The sequence below is a fragment of the Heterodontus francisci genome, chromosome 43 (assembly GCF_036365525.1).
Source record: "Heterodontus francisci isolate sHetFra1 chromosome 43, sHetFra1.hap1, whole genome shotgun sequence".
Taxonomy (NCBI): Eukaryota; Metazoa; Chordata; class Chondrichthyes; order Heterodontiformes; family Heterodontidae; genus Heterodontus; species Heterodontus francisci.
Window position 1 is genome coordinate 26087844 of NC_090413.1, and position 20796 is coordinate 26108639.

The window sequence follows — 20796 nt, forward strand, 5'->3', positions numbered from 1 at the left end:
GTTGCTTCACATTCATGCAATCCCACTCAGGCACAGGTTCCTTCACCACTAGCTGCCTGCACTGGAACCCGTGCTCACTGCCGAAAGAGCTGGGTTTTCATTGGTGCCTCAAAGAGCATCACTGCCCCTCACCCCTCATCTCGGCACCAATAGAAAAACAGGTGGGCATTGGAACCAGTGTCTTTCTCACAATTGCCACTGGCAACAGCGGAGACATAGCAACAACCTAAATAGCTGCCACAGGTGCCCCTGGCCATTTTGGGCTCGAACTCCCCACTCAGCCTGTTTTGTTAGGGCTTCCATAGTCGATAAAGAATTGCATTTATATAGCGGCCTTTCACAATCTCAGGATGCCCCACAGCGCTTCACAGCCAAAGAAGCACTTTTGAAGTGTAGTCACTGTTGTAATGCAGGAAATGCAGCAGCCAGATGGCGCACAGCATGATCTCACAAACAGCAACATAATTACGACCAGATAATCGGCTTTAGTGATGTTGGTTGAGGGATAAATATTGGCCAGGACACCGGGGAGAACTCCCCTGCTCTTCGAAACAGTACCATGGGATCTTTTACATCCACCCAAAAGGGTGGGATTTTCCAGCACAGCAGGAAAGGGTAGGCGGTGGTGTACTGGTATTATCACTGGACTAGTAACCCAGAGACCCAGGGTATTTCTCTGGGGACATGGGTTCGAATCCCACCACAGCAGAAGGTGGAATTTGATTTTAATTAATAAATCTGGAATTAAAAGCTAGTCTAATGATGGCCATGAAACCATTGTCGATTGTTGTAAAAACCCATCTGGTTCACTAATGCCCTTTCGGGAAGGAAATCTGCTGTCCTTACCTGGTCTGGCCTACATGTGACTCCAGACCCACAGCAATGTGGTTAACTCTTACATGCCCTCTGAAATGGCCTTGCAAGCCACTCAGTTGTACCGAACCGCTACGAAGTTAATAAAAAAAAGGAATGAAACCGGACGGACCACCCGGCATCGACCTAGGCACCGGAAACAACAATGGCAAAACCAGCCCTGTTGACCCTGCAAAGTCCTCCTTACTAACATCTGGGGGCTTGTGTCAAAGTTGGGAGAGCTGTCCCACAGACTAGTCAAGCAACTGCCTGACATAGTCATACTCACGGAATCAAACCTTACAGACAATGTCCCAGATACTGCAATCACTATCCCTGGGTATATCCTGTCCCACCGGCAGGACAGACCCAGCAGAGGAAGTGGCACAGTGGTCTACAGTAGGGAGGGAGTTGCCCTGGCAGTCCTCAACATCGACTCCGGACCCCATGAAGTCTCATGGCATCAGGTCAAACATGGGCAAGGTAACCTCCGACTGATTACCACCTATTGCCCTCCCTCAGCTGATGACTCAGTACTCCACCATGTTGAACACCACTTGGAGGAAGCACTGAGGGTGGCAAGGGCACAGAATGTACTCTGGATGGGGGACTTCAATGTCCATCACCAAGAGTGGCTCAGTAGCACCACTACTGACCGAGCTGGCCGAGTCCTAAAGGACATAGCTGCTAGACTGGGTCTGCGGCAGGTGGTGGGGGAACCAACACGAGGGAAAAACATACTTGACCTCGTCCTCACCAATTCGCCTGCCGCAGATACTTCTGTCCCTGACTGTATTAGTAGGAGTGACCATTGCACAGGCCTTGTGGAGACGAAGTCCCGCCTTCACATTGAGGATACCGTCCATCATGTTGTGTGGCACTATCACCGTGCTAAATGGGTTAGATTTCGAACAGATCTAGCAATGCAAAACTGGGTATCCATGAGGCGCTGTGGGCCATCAGCAGCAGCAGAATTGTACTCAACCACAAGCTGTAACTTCATGGCCCGGCATATCCCCCACTCTACCATTACCATCAAGCCAGGAGACCAACCCTGGTTCAATGAAGAGTGCAGGAGGGCATGCCCGGAGCAGCACCAGGCATACCTCAAAATGAGGTGTCAACCTGGTGAAGCTACAACACAGGACTATCTGCATGCCAAACTGCGTAAGCAGCATGCGATAGACAGAGCTAAGCGATCCCATAACCAACGGATCAGATCTAAGCTCTGCAGTCCTGTCACATCTAGCCGTGAATGGTGGTGGACAATTAAACAACTAACTGGAGGAGGTGGCTCCACAAATATCCCCATCCTCAATGATGGGGGAGCCCAGCACATCAGTGCGAAAGATAAGGCTGAAGCATTTGCAACAATCTTCAGCCAGAAGTGCTGAGTTGATGATCCATCTCGGCCTCCTCCTGAAGTCCCCATCATCACGGATGCCAGACTTCAGCCAATTCGATTCACTCCGCGTGTTACCAAGAAACAACTGAAGGCACTGGACACTGCAAAAGCTATGGGCCCTGACAATATTCCAGCAATAGTACTGAAGACCTGTGCTCCAGAACCTGCCGCACCCCTAGCCAAGCTGTTCCAGTACAGCTACAACACTGGCATCTACCCTGCAATGTGGAAAATTGCCCAGGTATGTCCTGTACACAAAAAGCAGGACAGGTCCAACCCGGCCAATTACCGCCCCATCAGTCTACTCTCAATCATCAGTAAAGTGATGGAAGGTGTCATCAACAGTGCCATCAAGCAGCACTTGCTTAGCAATAACCTGCTCAGTGACGCTCACTTTGGGTTCTGCCAGGGCTACTCAGCTCCTGACCTCATTACAGCCTTGGTTCAAACATGGACAAAAGAGCTGAACTCAAGAGGTGAGGTGAGAGTGACTGCCCTTGACATCAAGGCAGCATTTGACCGAGTATGGCATCAAGGAGCCCTAGCAAAACTGAGGTCAATGGGAATCAGGGGGAAAACCCTCCGCTGGCTGGAGTCATACCTAGTGAAAAGGAAGATGGTTGTGGTTGTTGGAGGTCAATCATCTGAGCTCCAGGACATCACTGCAGGAATTCCTCAGGGTAGTGTCCTAGGCCCCAACCATCTTCAGCTGCTTCATCAATGACCTTCCTTCAATCATAAGGTCAGAAGTGGGGATGTTCGCTGATGATTGCACAATGTTCAGCACCACTCGTGACTCCTCAGGTACTGAAGCAGTCCGTGTAGAAATGCAGCAAGACCTGGACAATATCCAGGCTTGGGCTGATAAGTGGCAAGTAACATTCGTGCCCCACAAGTGCCAGGCAATGACCATCTCCAACAAGAGAGAATCTAACCATCTCCCCATGACATTCAATGGCATTACCATCGCTGAATCCCCCACTATCAACATCCTAGGGGTTACTATTGACCAGAAACTGAACTGCCGTCACCATATAAATACCATGGCTACAAGAGCAGGTCAGAGGCTTGGAATCCTGAGGAAAGTAACTCACCTCCTGACTCCCCAAAGCCTGTCCACCATCTACAAGGCACAAGTCAGGAGTGTGATGGAATACTCTCCACTTGCCTGGATGGGTGCAGCTCCAGCAACACTCAAGAAGCTCGACACCACCCAGGACAAAGCAGCCTGCTTGATTGGCACCCCATCTACAACCATTCACTCCGTCCACCACCGACGCACAGTGGCAGCAGTGTGTACCATCTACAAGATGCACTGCAGCAATGCACCAAGGCTCCTTAGACAGCACCTTCCAAACCCGCGACCGCTACCAACTAGAAGGACAAGAGTAGCAGATACATGGGAATACCACCACCTGCAAGTTCCCCTCCAAGTCACACACCATCCTGACTTGGAACTATATCGCCGTTCCTTCACTGTCGCTGGGTCAAAATCCTGGAACTCCCTTCCTAACAGCACTGCGGATATACCTTCCCCAAATGGACTGCAGTGGTTCAAGAAGGCAGCTCACCACCACCTTCTCAAGGGCTATTAGGGATGGGCAATAAATGCTGGCCTGGCCAGCGTCGCCCACATCCCATGAATGAATAATTTAAAAAAAAGCAGGAGGCCATTCGGTCCATCATGCCTGAAAGGTCATTCCACCGTCCCATTACCCTTTTAAATTAACTGCAAATATTTATCCACTTCCCTTTTAAAAGCTGCTGTGGATTCTACTTCCACCATTGTTTCTGGTAAGACATCCCATTCTCAAATGTATTGCACTCGGTGTCTTGCCAAATACCCTATCCAGGAGGGAATGACAGGGAATGCCAGGATGTCAACGACGATGTGATTACATCTTCCATTAACGAAAGATAAATTAAGCTGAAGATCACAGCAGGGTTTTTTAAAAATAACATATCCCTCAGGATTTGAAGCAATCTGCAAATTCCCCAAGACAGTGACACTTTACCATGACATCGACAACTTCTTATAAGTGCAGATGGATTTCGCTGGATGCAGTAAGTGGAGAACAATGAGGGTCTCCTTTATGCGGAATCAAATCCGTGTAGGAAATGAATAGGGCAGTTGTTAACACATCAAATATTAATCTGATGATTGGTTATGCACATAGCTGGTTTTATTATTAACTCGCTTTAGCAGACTGCATTCGGACCTGTGGCATGTTTACAGTAAGGGGAGTATGTTGGCAACATCATGCCTGGCATTTGATGACATTGTTTTGGCCATACTTGCCGACCAGAGGGTATTGCACAGCACCGGAGCGATAAAGGATCTGTCTTATTAACTGCTTTCCAGCTACTACAACAACAACAATTTGCATTTATATAGCACCTTTAACATAGTTTAAAAAGTCCCAAGGCACTTCATTGTAGCATTATGAGACAAAAATTTGAGACTGAGCCTCATAAGGAAATATCAGAACACATGGCCAAAAGCTTGGTCAAAAGAGGTAGGTTTTAAGGAGCATCTTAAAGAATAAAAAAGAGGCAGGGAGGGAATTCCAGAGCTTGGGGCCCAGGCAGCTGAAGGCACAGCCGCCAATGGTGGAGCCATGAAAATTGGGGATGTGCAAGAGCCCAGAACTGGACGAGCGCAGAGTTCACGAAGGGATTGCAGGGATCTGCTGTGCATGCCCCAATAGTTGGATATCTGCTTCACTGACACATACGGGTGCTCTGCACATGTGGCTGGCCAGAAAGGGTCCTTCTTATCTGAGTACAGCTTGCCTCAGTTGGTGATACTATTGCCTCTGAGATAGAGAGAACTTACGCCTGTAGTCCTGGCTGACACTCCCAGTGCAGTACTGAGGGAGCACTGCATTGTCAACAGATACTGTCTTTTTGCACCTTTCTTAAAAGTCACAAGTTAATTTTCGGTGCAGGATATTATTGTTTGAAAAATCAGTGTTGATGTAGGGTTGCCAACCCTCCAGGATTAGCCTGTGCCCTCTGGGATTGAAGATTAATCTCCGAGACACTGCTGTGAGCAGACTCAGGAGAGAAATCATAGGGGCGTTGAAAAAATCGTGCCTTTTCATTTTCTTTGAACAATTTTGTTTATTAGTTATAAAAATATTGGAGGTGAGAATAAAGCTGTTTGATTGACAGTCAAGAATCATCCAATTGGATAATTACGAGTCTTTTTGCTTTCCCATTGGCCGTTGGAAGGCAAGGCACCACGAGGATGGATGTGTCAGGTGACCAATGGTGGGAATGTGGGGGTGGAGACATTGGAGGCAGTTGGTCATGTGATGAAAGCTCCAGGAATACAGCCAACCAGAGTTGGCAACCTTATGTTGATAGCATTGCCAGGTCAATGGCCTGAGCGAATTCAGAAGCCTGAGAATGTGTGAGAAGCCAAACTATGATCAGCAGAGATACAATTGAGACCCTTGGGTGGCTAAGGAGATGTACAGGACTTTATTTTAAACAAACAACTCCTCATGTCTTTCCTCACATTATCAGAGTCAGTCAAACTAGATGATTACTCGGATTTCTCTGGCAGCTACCCTCCGAATTTATTCAGCATTGCAACTTCCACTGCTGCTTCTAAAATAAAATATTACCAAATATTATACAAGACAAAGAAAGGACATGGGGAGGTAAAGCGGAAGTAGTTTGTGTTGAAACCTCTTGTGGCTGCAAATATCAGCCATAAAGTGCTGGAACGAGGCACTGGTGAAGGGATATGATGAGAAATCACTCTGATGTTAACTGTGACAGGTTGAAAGATGAATAATTACATCTTAAACCTTTGCAGTATGTACAGAAAATCAGACCTGTTCCATGGGGAAAGTCCCTCGTGAGTCACAAGTCTAAGCACATTACAGGCATATTTTAGCAGTGACTAGAGCACTAGGCAATGTGGGATTGGAGCTGAAACATTACTCAATCTACCTTGGCATTCGAACCGACTTAAGTTTCAGCTTGGTAGCTTGGTCTCTCCTCTGAGTGAGAAGGTTATGGGTTCAAGGCCTACTCCAGAAAACTTGAGCACAAAAACTGCACTGACATCCCCAGTGCAGTACTGAGGGAGTGCTGCACTGTCAGAAGTGCTGTCTTTCAGATGAGAAGTTAAACTGAGGCCCTCTCAGGTGGATATGAAAGATCCCATGGCACTACTTCAAGGAAGAGCAGGGGAGTTCCCCCCCAGTGACCCTACTCAATATTTATCCGTCAATCGACATCACTGAAACAGGGGCTGGATATTCCCATTCCCTCCCCAGCCCCCTCCCCCCCCCTCCACTCCCGGGCTTCAGGACCCCACTGTCAGGCTCAAATGGGGGTCAGAGGCCAGCATTGTGTGGGAAACACTCATCTGTGATTTTTCCTGAATTGACCGGTTAGTGGCCAGAGGGCGGTCTTGCTGTCCAATTAAGGTTGATGGGCGGGCTGTCAAAGCTGGAGATGCCAATAGGAGGCACTGACCCTCCAGCTTGGAAACAGCAGCAGGATGCCTTTGTGGGTAAGCGGAGGAAGGGGTGCCCCGAGATGGAGGTGCCACCATTCTGGGGAGGGGGGAGGAGGGAGCTCCTCCACAGGGTGGCCTGCAGCTGTAGCAGGACCGGCAGGAAGGGTCTCTAAGTTTGCTTGGAGCACTGACCCCCCCTCCCACCCCCTGCCCCCTTCCCACAGTCTGCTCCCAGGAGGCCAGCTGCCTTGTTCCCCGATGCCTCCGGGGAGACCTGGAGGCCCAGTTGACCTCTGACAATTGGCGTTTAATTAGATGATTCGGCCACCCGCCTCTGTGCCCTCCTCCATCGGGGGCTAGAAATTCTGCCCCAGGCCGCATCGCTGTTTGTGGGAGCTTGCTGTGCACAAAATTGGCTGCCGCGCTTCCTGCATTACAAGCCTGACTACACTTCAAAAGCACTCCATTGGCTGTAAAGCACTTTGGGATGTTCTGAGGTTGAGAAAGGCACTACAGAAATGCAAGCCTTTCTTCCTTTCTAGTTATTTCTTCTTGTCAAATCTGGTCAGAAAGCATCGGCGGTTTAGAAACTGCAAGCTTCACTGATGTTGGAGGAAGCTGAACTCGGGTCGGTTTAGCTGCGACTGGAATGAGACTGGTTTTCAGTCTGTGTGACATCTGCAGCAAGAACAGTGAGTGAAAACGCAAGCAGTTGAAGGCTGTTTTCATTCAACGACTGCTGTGGCCTTCAAGATAGTGTCTCTTGCCATAAAGCCCCTTCCTTGTTCTAATCACAGCCACTCTCTGGGACTGTAGGAATGTGTTGAAGAACAATCAGACAGCAAAACCCGGGAATAAAATCATAGGGGTGTTAAAATCATTTTAATTTTCTTTGAACACTTTCATTTATTAGTTATAAAAAACATTGGAGATTGTTGGAGGTGGAGAAAGGCTGTTTGACTCAGATTAATGCAATTGGGAAGCAAAAGGGCTGGACTTTCAAAGGGCTGTGGGGATCTGACCCGGAGCAGACAGGATTTCAAAATCGCGGTCCCGGAGATCGTCTTAGGATCCTGACGCCTCTGGGACAGTCTGAATTTTCAAAGGACTGGCAGGGTGGGGGCAAGAGAACGGGAAGCGCACTCGCTGCCAATTAACAGCCCCTTAAGTTCCTTAAGGAGCCCGTTCTAAGGGGCCTGTACAGTCACGATCAGGATTTTCAAACTTTAATTCGGTGAACCCGAACAGTCTGGTGCAGGTTAGTGCAGAGCTGCTGGATTCGCTGCAGGGACATCAGAAACTTGTTCTCCATGTAATTTAAGCTGACCTTTCCTGGACCTGCCTGTGCCGGTTCGAGCAATCGACTGTCATCTGGCCTGCACTTCCACCCCCAGGGACGCTGCTGACCCTCTTTGGCAAGGCAGCTGGAAGCCCCAACATGGCTTCCACCTGCCTTTGCCACTGCCACCAGGTGAGCAGATCCCACCTCCTGGAGGCGCTCGGTGTCTCTGATTGGGCGCCAAGCTCACCTCCTGCCCAATAAGGGCATTAGCATTCAAAGATCATTTCGCGAGAGCACAAGTTTGGAACCGGGAATTCATCCGAGCGTCGGGTACCCGACCTTGATTTGAAAATCCAACCGAACAAAGAGTCTGTTCCCTTTCCAGTTGGCTATGGGATAGTCTCCCATTAGCCTTTCTTTCTACTTATGTTTTTGCTTTCTCCAACGTGCACTAGAATTAACAGCCTTAACGTCTGCATAACTATGTGTTTCACACATCACAGGCCGAGAATCAGAGCACTCTTTGAGTTACGAACTTCTTTTGAAGCCAGTTTTCCACTTTGACATGTCATCAGGCTGCAGCAGAACCCTTAGCCCCCTTGTTCACTCACTATCTCTTGCAGAAGCCTGTAGACTATTCTACAAAACCCTACACATGCTGGTGTTGATCGAGGAAGCCCTCGAAATGGAGGAAGTGGAACTGAATTATTTAGCTGTATGGCTGAAGGTTTTGAATTAAACAAGTTTTTGTGCTGCATTTAAAAGGAACAGTGTTTACAGTAAAGAGTTTATTTAATTACTGAGAACTTGCAAACTATCTCTAAGACCTGGAGTGTTGTCAGGCATTCTGCATCAGCCTGGTTCAGTGGGTAGCACTCTTGTCTCTGAGTCAGAAGGTTGTGGGTTCAGAGACTTGAACGCACAATCTAGGCTGATATTCCCAGTGCAGTACTGAGGGAGTGCTGCACTGTCGGAGGTGCCATCCTTCATTAAGGATTTTAAATCAAGGCCCCTTCTGCTCTCCCAGATGGATGTAAAAGATCTCACTGCACTATTTTGGAGAAGGTGTCTTGGCCAGTATTTATCCCTCAACCAACATCAATAAATCTTGCTGTGCACAAATTTGCTGCTGTGTTTCCCACATTACAACAGTGACTGCACTTCAAAAAGTACTTCATGGGCAGTAAAAAGGTTGTGAAAGGCACTATATAAATGCAAATCTTTCTTTCAAACAGAGCAGTGGAACTGACAATTTCTTTGGTGTTACAAATGTTTTATTTAATACAGGCGGACTATCTCAGGAATTGTTCAAAGTGAATGGGTGGGACTGACCTTGCTCTGACATACGCTCCATGAGGGATATGTTAAAGGGGAGACTCATGCCAACCACTTCAAGTTGGACCCATGTTTCCTGGGTATCCTGCAACATAGGCAGGAAGTTCCCACTTGGAACAGGCGATGTATGAGGGAAGGCGGAGGGCACGTGTAAATTGCCCGCTGAAGATGCGGAAGTGTGAAGATGGGGAATCGATTGTCTCCATGCCATTGTTGCATGTGTCCAGCCTCAAGGAAGATTGACCAGAGAGACTGGGTCCCCAAGAGATCGTAGCTGATCCCTTGGTGATTGGAGGATCTGGACAGGGATCAACCAGTGATCTCTTAGCAGCTCCAGAATGGTAGATAGAGAGAAACTATTTCCTCTGGTCAGACGAGTCCAGAACAAGGGGGCAGAACCTTAAAATTAGAGATAGGCCATTCGGGGTGATGTCAGGAAGCACTTCTTCACAGCAATGGGAGTGGAAATCTGGAAATCTCTCCTCAAAAGCTGTGGCTGCATTGAAAATTGTGACTTTTGTTAGGGAAGGGTATTAAAGGATATGGAAGCCCACCTTGCCTTGCCCCTCCCTATCACTGTAACCTCCTGCGACATTACAACCCTCCAAGATCTCTGTGCTCCTCCAATTTTGCACTACCCCGATTGCCACGTTCAAGGCGTTTTCTAAATGCCAGTTGCTGTTGTGAAGTGAGGTACTGTAATGGGCCAAGAAGCAAGAGCAGTACGTGTGTCGGCTTCCACAGCCAGAGCATCTGGAAGACCCATCATTTCCAAGTCCACGATGTGAGTAATTTGAGACATGATGTGGAGTGAGTGTAGCATGCTTTAGAGGAAAAGATGACCTTGGACATCTGGTTCCCAAAGCTCTCCACCACCGGAGGTTTCATCTCTGTCATTTCTGGTTCTGTTGCAGACTAATTACATATAGCATTAGATTGGATTTACAGCACAGGAACATGTCATCCAGTGTTTATGCTCGACATGAGCCTTCTCCCACGCTACTTCATTTCATCATCATATCCTTCTATTCCTTTCTCCCTTATGTGTTTATGCAGCTTCCCCTTAAACGTATCTATGCGATTTGCCTTAACCAGTCCTTATGGTAGCAGGTTCCACATTCTAACCACTCTCTGACTAAAGATATTTCTTCTGTGAATTCCTTATTAGATTTATGAGTGACTGTCTTATAATTAAGACCCACAGTTTTGGACTCCCCCACAAGTGGAAACATCTTCTCTACGTTTACCCTATCCAAGCCCCTTCATAGTTTTAAAGACCTCTATCAGATCACCTCTCTGTTTTCTCTTCTCAAGAATAGAGCCCCAGCCCATTCAGTCTTTTCTGATAGGGTATAACCTGAGTTTTGGTGTCATCCTTGTAAATTCTTGTTAAAACTTCTCTAGTGCATCTATCTCCTTGTTGTAATATGGAGATCAGTACCCTTGATAGGACCTAACCGAGGTTTTATATAAGTTTAACATAACTTCCCTGCTTTTCAATTCTCTTCCTTTATCATTGATTGAGATTAATCGCTGTAATTAGTTAATAACTCCATCATCATTGTATCATATGACTACCAGAATGGTAGAACGTGAACTTGGTTTTATCTCATCTCGTAATTCCTATGTTCCTGTTGTCACAGGCAGGTTAAGGCTGTGCTATTAAAATGCAGCCCTAGTCAGCTGTGCTTCAGTTGTTATGAGGAGAATGTTGGTCGCAATGCAATGTGCAGCGGAGGCTCATTATTAGTAGCTTGCCCAAAATGAGTCACTGGCCAGCAGAAAAGGTTAGACCCAAGAGCTGTGGTTTGACTGCTGAGCCTAGGCTAGCTCTTAACAGGCTTAATGTAAGTTCCCACGACATGGGGGAGGGATAGGCTAAGTCTAGGGGGAAAGGGGTTTTATAGACCACACAGGAAGTCATGTGCCCTTAATTACCTTTTCAGCAGCAGAGATAAAACATACACCAAGGGTGCAATGGAGGACTTGCAGCAAAGGTTACAGGGCAGATTTTTTTCTTGACTCTAATGTGCTAAGAAACCCCATACTTTGGTGAGATTGCACCTTTGCCTCGGCTCCCTGCCCCCCCCCCCCCCCCCCCCACCCCCTTGAAGGAGATGGTTCATGCCGCATTGTGCGAATTGTTCTCAGTTCCTCTCAGGGCGGCCAGTCTCCATGTGCTAACCTAAAACACGGTCATTATTGGCACCTGTCACAATTGAGCATGACCGTGTGGGCAAATGACAACCTAAATGGCTTCCAGTAGGAACAGTATTACTGCACTGGGAGTGTCAGCCTAGATGTGTGAGCTCAAATTTCTGTAATGGGTCTTCAACCCACAACTGCCCACTGAACCATAGCTGATAACATAAGGTGGCAGCAACACGCAGGAAGAGAAAACCTGGTCAATTTTCCCCATTCCCTAGGTTTCCCTTTCAGGGCCTATTTTGGGTTTGGCTTTGAATGTTGCTCAGAGGAATTAGAACTGAATGAATAAAATCTGCACCTAGAAAATTACCATTAAGAGCGTGACACTCTCATTCATTCATTCCTGCTAAGTCTCTGTAAAGACTAGGCCCATCCAAGACTTCATCACTGCTGCTGTTTCTTGGGCGGTTCCTCTACTTTATCTCTCGACCTTCCAGGCAGGATACGAGATGGCATCTAATCTCATCTCCAACTTGCACCATCTTACACTCCGTGGTAAGGTTTCAAGCCTGACCGACTTACCACTAATGCCATAGTCACTGCTCCTCAGAACGTTCCTTTATAATTCCTCCTATGCCCCAAGTTTTCTGTGTTGAAATCATCACAGCATTTCCTACTCCAGCTTACAACAACAACAACTTGCATTTGTTAGGTGCCTTTAACATAATAAAACGTCCCCAGACACTGTGCCGGAGCGGTTATCAAACAAAATTTGACACTGAGCTATGCAAGAGCTATTAGGACAGATCTTGGTCACAGAGGTAGGCTTTTAAGGAGCATCTTAAAAAGGAGGAGAGAGAGGTGGAGAGGTTTAGGGAGCGAATTCCTGAGATATGCGCCAAGACAGCTGAAGGCAATGGTGGAGCGAAGAAAATTGGGGATGTACCAGAGGCCAGAATTGGAGATATGTCCCAGGCCTTCTCACCTCTGTTTCCTCCATCCTAAGTTTTACTAAAAGCCAAGCACTTTTACAGGCTCCTAAAACCTGACCATTATTTCTTGATTCATACTATCTTCTCTCCTGACACTTTGCAATCCTTTCATCCTATTCCGGCCTCTGATCAATTAGATCACAGTTGATTATGTCAGTTTCTGAACGTTTAAAAAAAAATTACTATGGTATGGTCTTTCATGCAAGCAAAATGTACTGTTTAGATTAGATTAGAGATACAGCACTGAAACAGGCCCTTCGGCCCACCGAGTCTATGCCGAACATCAACCACCCATTTATACTAATCCTACCAAACATCCCCACCTGTCCCTATATTTCCCTACCACCTACCTATACTAGTGACAATTTATAATGGCCAATTTACCTATCAACCTGCAAGTCTTTTGGCATGTGGGAGGAAACCGGAGCACCCGGAGAAAACCCACGCAGACACAGGGAGAACTTGCAAACTCCACACAGGCAGTACCCGGAATCGAACCCGGGTCCCTGGTTGTTGTTGTTGGAATATACAGAAGTTCCTCAATTGTGGCACAGAATAAGATGTATCTCTCTGTTCTGTATTGTACCTCCTCTCTGTTTCACTTTCAGTTCAAGGTTCAACTTCTGTAATCACACGGTAACCATCGCCCGAGGAAAAATATATTGCCCTGAGGTACCCCTTCCCCATCCTCAAATAGGTCCCATTTTAAGTTGTATCAAACTCCTTCTCTCAAAACATATCGTAGCAAAATTTGCTTAGAGCTCTACCAACCCTCCAGAGCTGGAGCATAAGATCTTCCTGCATTTTGCTGGCGAAAACAATAACAACTTGCATTTATAGGATGCCTTTAACTTAGGAAAATGTCCCAAAGGCACTTCATAGGTGCATAATCAAATAAAATTTGACACTGAGCCATATCAGAAGATATTATGACAGGTGACCAAAAGCTTGGGTGAAAGAGGTAGGTGTTAAGGAACATCTTAAAGTAGTAGAGAGAGGTGGAGAGGTTTAGGGAGGGAATTCCAGAGCTTAGGGCCCCAGGCAGCTGAAGGCACGGCCGCCAATGGTGGAATGATTACAATTAGGGATGATCAAGAGGCCGGAATTGGAGGAGCCGAGAGAAGGCACAGAAGAGATTTACGAGGATGTTGCAAGAACTAGAAAAATGTAGCTATGAGAAAAGATTGGACGGGCTGGCATTGTTCTCCTTGGAACAGAGGAGACTGAGAGGAGATTTGATTGATTTGTACCAAATTGTGAGGGGCCTGGATAGAGTGGATGGGAAGGTCCTATTTGCCTTAGCAGAGAGGCCACTGACAAAAGGGGGCATAGATTTAAAGTGATTGGTAGAAAGATTAGAGAGGGGATGAGGAAAGGTTTTTTTTCACCCAGAGGGTGGTGGGGGTCTGGAACTCACTGCCTGTAGGGGTAGTAGAGGCAGAAGGTGTCTGGATAGGCATCTCAAGTGCCGTAACCTGCAGGGCTACAGACCAAATGCTGGAAAGTGGGATTAGGCTGGGTGGCTCGTTTTCTGGCCGGCGCAGACACAATGACCCAAGTGGCCTCTTTCTATGATTCTATTTCAGTGGGTTGTGGGGTTGGAGGAGATTCCAGAGATAGGGAGGGGCGAGGGCATGGAAAGGTTTGAAAACAAGGATGAGAATTGTTCCCCCTTATAGGACTTTTCTTCTTCACAGAGTATCCTTCAGGCAGTGTATGGGTAACCAGGAGACCTCCTCCATAACATTGTCATTGATCCGCTCCTCACTGTACTCTTCCCAGCAAAAGTAAAGGTGCCAAACTCTGAGGCTACTCCATTGCTGCACCCTAAATCATCAACAGGAGCCAGGCTAATGGATGGGGAGATGGTCAAGGTGGTATTTTCTTCCTATCTCTAAAGGACAATGTTTCACTAGCAGCCAAGGCCGAGAGTACCCAAAGCACAAGAAGCTGGCAACCGTTCGGAATGCTACCATTCTGCCCACGTAGATGGAGAAGAGGGTGAGCTGTGTTGGGAGATAAATGCAGTGGGGCATCTAGAAATTGTAAAAATGTAAGTTTTGTACACCTCACCCTCCTGAAATCCAACGCACATCCGTGTGTTTAAATGGATTGGTGATCTGCATCACTCTTTTAAATCTTTAAAATCTATCATTTCCCCAATTGTTGGTAAGTCAACCTCTAGATTTTAAAATGAAAAGAAGGGCTTGCATTTATTTCAAACACTTCATAATTCCAGGACATCCCAAAGCACATCACAGCCAATGACATGTAGTCACTGTTGTAACGTAGGAAACAAATTGGGCACAGCAAGCTCCCACAAAGATTAATGAAATCAATGACCAGATAATCTATTTTAATTGTTGGCTGAGGGTTAAATATTGGCCAGGATTCCAGGGAGAGCTCCCCTGATCTTCTTCGAACAGGGCTGTGCCATCCTTTGCATGAACCTGAAAGGGCAGATGGGGTCTCAGTTTGTTGGGTCGCTTGCTGTTTGTGGTGTATATTAATGATTTGGACTTAAATGTGGGAGGCCTGATTGGGAAATTTGCTGATGACAACAAAAATTGGCCGTGTAGTTAATAGTGAAGGGGAGAGTCGTGGACTCCAGAATGATATCAATGGTTTGGTTGAGTGGGCGGAAAAGTGGCAAATGGAATTCAATCCAGAGAAGTGTGGGGTATTGCATTTGGGGAGGGCAAATAAAGCGAGGGAACATACAATAAATGGGAGGATATTGAGAGGGGTAGAAGAAGTGAGAGACCTTGGAGTGCATGTCCACAGGTCCCTGAAGGTGGCGGGACAGGTGGATAGAGTGGTGAAGAAGGCATATGGAATGCTTTCCTTTATTGGCCGAGGTATAGAGTACAAAAGTGGGGATGTAATGCTGGAACTGTATAAAACGCTGGTTAGGCCACAGCTGGAGTATTGCGTACAGTTCTGGTCACCACATTACAGGAAGGACATAATTGCTCTGGAGAGAGTACAGAGGAGATTTACAAGAATGTTGCCGGGGCTTGAGGGTTGCAGCTATGAGGAATGATTGGATAGGTTGAGGTTGTTTTCCCTGGAATTGAGGAGGCTGAGGGGTGACTTGATTGAGGTGTACAACATTATGAGGGGCCTAGATAGAGTGGACAGGGGAGGTCTGTTACCAGGGGACATAGATTTAAGGTGATTGGTAGAAGGATTAGAGGGGACATGAGGAGAAACTTTTTCACCCAGAGGGTGGTGGCTGTCTGGAATTCACTGCCAGGATCAGTGGTGGAGGCAGAAACCCTCAGTTCTTTTTAAAAGGTACCTGGACATGAACCTAAGGTGTTGTAACCTGCGGGATTATAGACCAGGTGCTGGAAGGTGGGATTAGTTTGGGTGGATAGCTTATTCGGCTGGGACAGACACCATGGGCTGAATAGCCTCTGTGCTGTATTTTGTTCTATGTTCTACCTCATTTGTGACACTGTACGTATGACAGTGCAGCACTCGGAATGCCAGCCTGGATTTTTTGCTCAAATCTCTACAGTAGAACTTGAGCCCATGAACGTCTGACCCTGAGGCAAAAATGGTACCCACTAAGCTACAGCTGACACTTGCACTACACCGTGCCACTGTCCACATAGTATCAAAGTGGGGAAATACTTTGCGTATTGTATGCATATTATGTATGACATTCCACATCATCTCTACAGGAATCATTGGTCGTTCAGATGTTATTTCCATGTCTGTAACAATCTTCAAATCAATATTCTTCCATCCATGACCAGGAAGGAATTTAACCACCCTATGTCACTTCCTCCACCTACCATAAATTGTGGTTTGTGGAAACACATTCAAATGATATTGTTGTTATTCATTTACTCCCATGAAACGACAGAATACAAAACCAGATAATACTGAGGTGTGAATTACATGCCAGTATTGTCACACAGCAACAGTTCCTTCAGTACAACTGTGTTAGGGTTGGATTTGGTGTGACATCATCTTTGGCATTCTGCATCCTCGTTGCATCGAAATTAAGACTGGTCATGCCATCTCTCACTCAAACTCATTCCAAACTATGGGAACTCCTCAAATCCCTCAATCTTCAATTATCCCTACAGTCAACAACTTCTAAGACTTAAATCATCTAATTATTTACCTCATTTTAACATTCGCTCTTTTTAACCGTGTTGCTGTCTTGCAGTTTGGTCCCTTTTGTCCCTTCGAAAGGGACAAAGCCCTGTGCATGATGAGATACAGAGTCCTGTACTTTAAGCCTTGCCTGTGTTTTAATGAGATTCAGAGCCCTGTTACACAATGCCTTTGACTATGAGGAAGTAGTATACTGTTTTGTAAGCAGAACAATTAGGCTTTTATTAAGTATAAAATAGTTTGGTTCAGATGTTTATGCTTTCTATCTGCCGCTCAGTGGGTGTTGTAGTGGCACTGACCATTTGTTCTGCTATCCGAGAGACTTCTACACAAAATGTTCACTCCCTGGCCAAGACACCTCTTGGCCTCACTAAGACAAAGTAACAAACAGCAGCTGAGAGGCAGAGATGAACATGCAGTTAGCATTCTTATGCCTTGTTAATTTCCTGCCTTAAAGCAAACCAGCCTAATTCCACTCTCTCTCTCTCCACAGCTTCAAAGGTCATCCAATTTTTCCTTTAAAGAAGGATAGGTCTTGACCTCCCCTGAATCTCCTAGTGACAATGTTAAATTAAACACAATGTCTCTCTCTCCTCAACCAGAGTCTTCCCCCGTTTACTCCAACAGTGCCCTTTTGTAATTTAAAGAAAATGCTACGAAATCCCCTCTTAGCCTTCTCTGCTTCATTGCAATCAGCCCCAGTATCTCAAGACGCTGCTTATGATAGCTTCCCATCTTTGGCATCATTCTGGTGAAGTCCATTTGGCTCTGTAAATGTGTGTTGTACCAGCAAACTGTCCCATCACCTCAGTGTGTAATCAACCCTCCTTTTCTGAGAGTCAGATCATTCAGAAGTTGTAACTGTTGTAGGATGAGGGAAGGGGAATCATTAACACAAGCTCTTAGCCCAGTCAGCAGTCACCTTATCAGATGAATATTAAGAAGACAATTAAGGTTTGATTCACTAAATTCTCCCATCCAGCTATCCCCCAACTCAATTTTTTTCTCAAGTCTTACTGTGAACTCCTCCAATAGCCTGGAGAATGAAGACACTTTTCTAATCCTGATTAAGCCACACAATTCACAGGGTCCAAGTTTCAAATCCCCAGTCAACCAAACCTCTGCTACCTATATCCTAACTCGCTCCAAGTCCCGTGCACCCATTGCCCCTGTGCTTGTTGACTTGCCACATTGGATCCTGGTCCGGCAACGCCTCAATTTTAAATCCTCATCCCCGTTTTCAAATCCCTCCATGGCCTCGCCCCCTCCCTATCTCTGTAATCCCCTCCATCCCTAATCCGATTCTGGCCTCATGAGTATCCCTGATTTTAATCGCTGCATCATTGGAGTGCCTTCAGCTACATAGGTCCTAAGTTCTGGAATTCCTCCTTAAACCTCTCCAACTTTCTCTCCTCCTTTAAGTCTCTCCTTAAAACCTCCTATGTGGCTCGGTGTCAAATTTTGTTTGATTACGCCCTCATAAAGCTCTTTGGGATGTTTTACTCTGTTAAAGGCGCTATATAAATGCAAGTTGTTCTTGTCTGTGTTCTCAGTCAGGGAGTGGCTGGCGGGGGGGGGGGGGAACTATAATTAGTCTCAACTGCCCCAAGCCAGGAAAATTAAAAAGAGAAATCTACCAGAGTTGCTGCTTCTGATATTTGTCCAGAAAGCGCACATGCGAGACCAGGACAGGGCACGTTGGTGATGGCTACTGCAGTGGAATACCCTGCTGTCTGGGCTTGCGCGTGAAGAATGGCCATTTTGGGGAGATAGTCAGGACATTCGGGGGAAGAAATGGGGAGAAGGTCAGACAAAAATAAAATCTTCAGTGGGGACAGACGTTGGAGAAACATAATGATGGATAAAGCAGCTGATTAAGTGAGATCACAGGCCCACTCCCACCTCACCTTATCTGAATTGAAATGGAAGCTACAGACACGGTCAGTCAGACCGTCCATACAAAGAAAAGGGGTAAATCACATCACAGAAAATATCACGTCAGTGGACAATCACCCGTTACCCTCCCCATTTCAATCAGACTAAAACGTTGACTCCAGTTGGGCTATAGTTTCCTCAGTCACACACTACCCTACGGGACGGACGCCAGCTTTTACCATACAGTGATGAGTGAACTATCTCACTTGTGGACTACCTGCAGAGCTCAGGCAATGAGATCCGATTTGGTCTTTCTATCCTTAGCCCTATGGCACTGAGGTCAATTGGAGCACTCCTAACAACCCCCCAGCTGTAATCAGGCACTCAAAGGGTTAAGTTATGAGCACAGGTTGGTTAGATTAGGCTTGCGTACCCTTGAGTAAAGTTGATTAAGGGGTGATCTAATTGAGGTGTTTAAGATGGCTAAAAGATTTGACAGGGCAGATAGAGAGAAACTGTTTACTCTGGTGGGGGCAAAACCTTAAAATTAGAGCCAGGCTGTTCAAGGGAGATGTCAGGAAGCACTTCTTCATACAGAGGGAAGTGGGAATCTGCAACTCTCTCCCTTCATAAAGATATTGAGGCGGTGGGGGGGGTGCGGTCAACTGAAAATTTCTAAAATAAGATGAATAAATTTTGGTTGGGCAAGGGTATGAAGGGTTACGGAACAAAGGCAGTCATGATCTAACTGAAAGGCAGAACAGGCTGGAGGGGCTGAATGGCCCCTGCTTGTTCCTATGATCAGTTATCTCAGTGCAAACCAGGGACTGAAATCGGGACTCTGCTGATCGTAACTACTCATTGAGACAAACTCTCTGAGCCATTTGGGAGGGTGGGTGGGTGAGGTGAGGCAGAATATTTCAATACCTATTTCACTGATGTTCACTATTACTTAACCAATATTCACCAGGCTGGACACGGCTACAGGAGAGGTGATAGAAACATTTGCACTTACCTGAGACATCTGAGGTCGCAGGTTGATCTCCTTAAGGTTGATAGAGTGTGGTCGGAGATTGTTGAGAAGCTGACAGAGGAGAACGCCATCTCGCAGAGCCCAGGCTAAGTCACAGACCTGAGCATTGTCCCAAGTCACTCTGTGATTAGGGGGCAACACTTTACAGTCAATCAGCCAGTTGGCACATTGTCTCCAATGCTCCATCTCCCAACACTGTCCCACAATCAGCCACAAAGTGTGCGAGTTTCAGAAAAAAGAGAACAGGACAAAATTAAGTTGAAACACAAAAGCCCCTGCCACCTGTTCACTGCATTTCCCGTCTTGACTGTTTCCTCCAGAGAGCAGCTTGTTTCTAAACCACTGGCTCCTTCCTCTTTCAAGCTGTTAATAAAAGCCTCACTTACAGAGCTTAAAGCACTCTGGGAGTCGTAGTCCATACAACACGAGCTAGACTTCAAGTCCCAGAGAACTTTGCAGCTAACCAGGCTGATTCATTTGAAACAGTATCGGGCTAACTATTTATATTACAAGAGGCTGTTTCTATTTGGCTTCAAGCCTTCCTATGTAATTTAGTTTCCCAGAACCATCCCATTCACTTCTCCCTCCCACAGAACTGAAACAGCCTTAACCAAAGAACAAATAACACCCTCTGTGACTCTGATTGGGTTGCCAACTCTCCAGAATTGCCCTGGAGTCTCCAGGAATTAAAGATTAATCTCCAGAACACTGCTGCGAGCAAACCCAGGAGAAAAAGCCATAGGCGATGTAAAAAAATTATGTCTTTTTTTAAGCTGGGGTTGTTCTCTTTAAAGAAGAGAAGGTTGAGAAGAGAGTTGACAAAGGTATTTGAATCACGAGGGGGCGAGACATTGTAGATACAACACTGGCATCTACCCTGCAGTGTGGAAAATTGCCCAGGCATGTCCTGTACACAAAAAGCAGGACAGGTCCAACCCGGCCAATTACCGCCCCATCAGTCTACTCTCAATCATCAGTAAAGTGATGGAAGGTGTCATCAATAGTGCCAAAAAGCAGCACTTGCTTAGCAATAACCTGCTCAGTGATGCTCAGTTTGGGTTCCACCAGGGCTACTCAGCTCCTGACCTCATTACAGCCTTGGTTCAAACATGGACAAAAGAGCTGAACTCAAGAGGTGAGGTGAGAGTGACTGCCCTTGACATCAAGGCAGCATTTGACCGAGTATGGCATCAAGGAGCCCTAGCAAAACTGAAGTCAATGGGAATCAGGGGGAAAACTCTCCGCTGGTTGGAGTCATACCTAGCG

At 46.5% G+C, this 20796-nt stretch overlaps 1 protein-coding gene across 2 annotated transcripts in view; it reads right to left on the reverse strand.

Moving 5' to 3' along the window:
- LOC137355735 (proto-oncogene vav-like) overlaps nucleotides 1–19906 on the reverse strand; it is a 96564-nt gene extending 76658 nt beyond the window's left edge. Inside the window, exon 1 of one of the 2 annotated variants that reach the window (XM_068021208.1) lies at nucleotides 19513–19906. In XM_068021208.1, the coding sequence (XP_067877309.1) occupies nucleotides 19513–19716 (204 nt within the window). In that variant the 5' untranslated portion in view covers nucleotides 19717–19906. Of the gene's footprint in view, nucleotides 1–16629; nucleotides 16691–19512 lie in introns of those variants that run through there. The other variant, XM_068021209.1, reaches the window with a different exon arrangement.
- Between the last annotated feature and the right edge of the window lie 890 nt (nucleotides 19907–20796).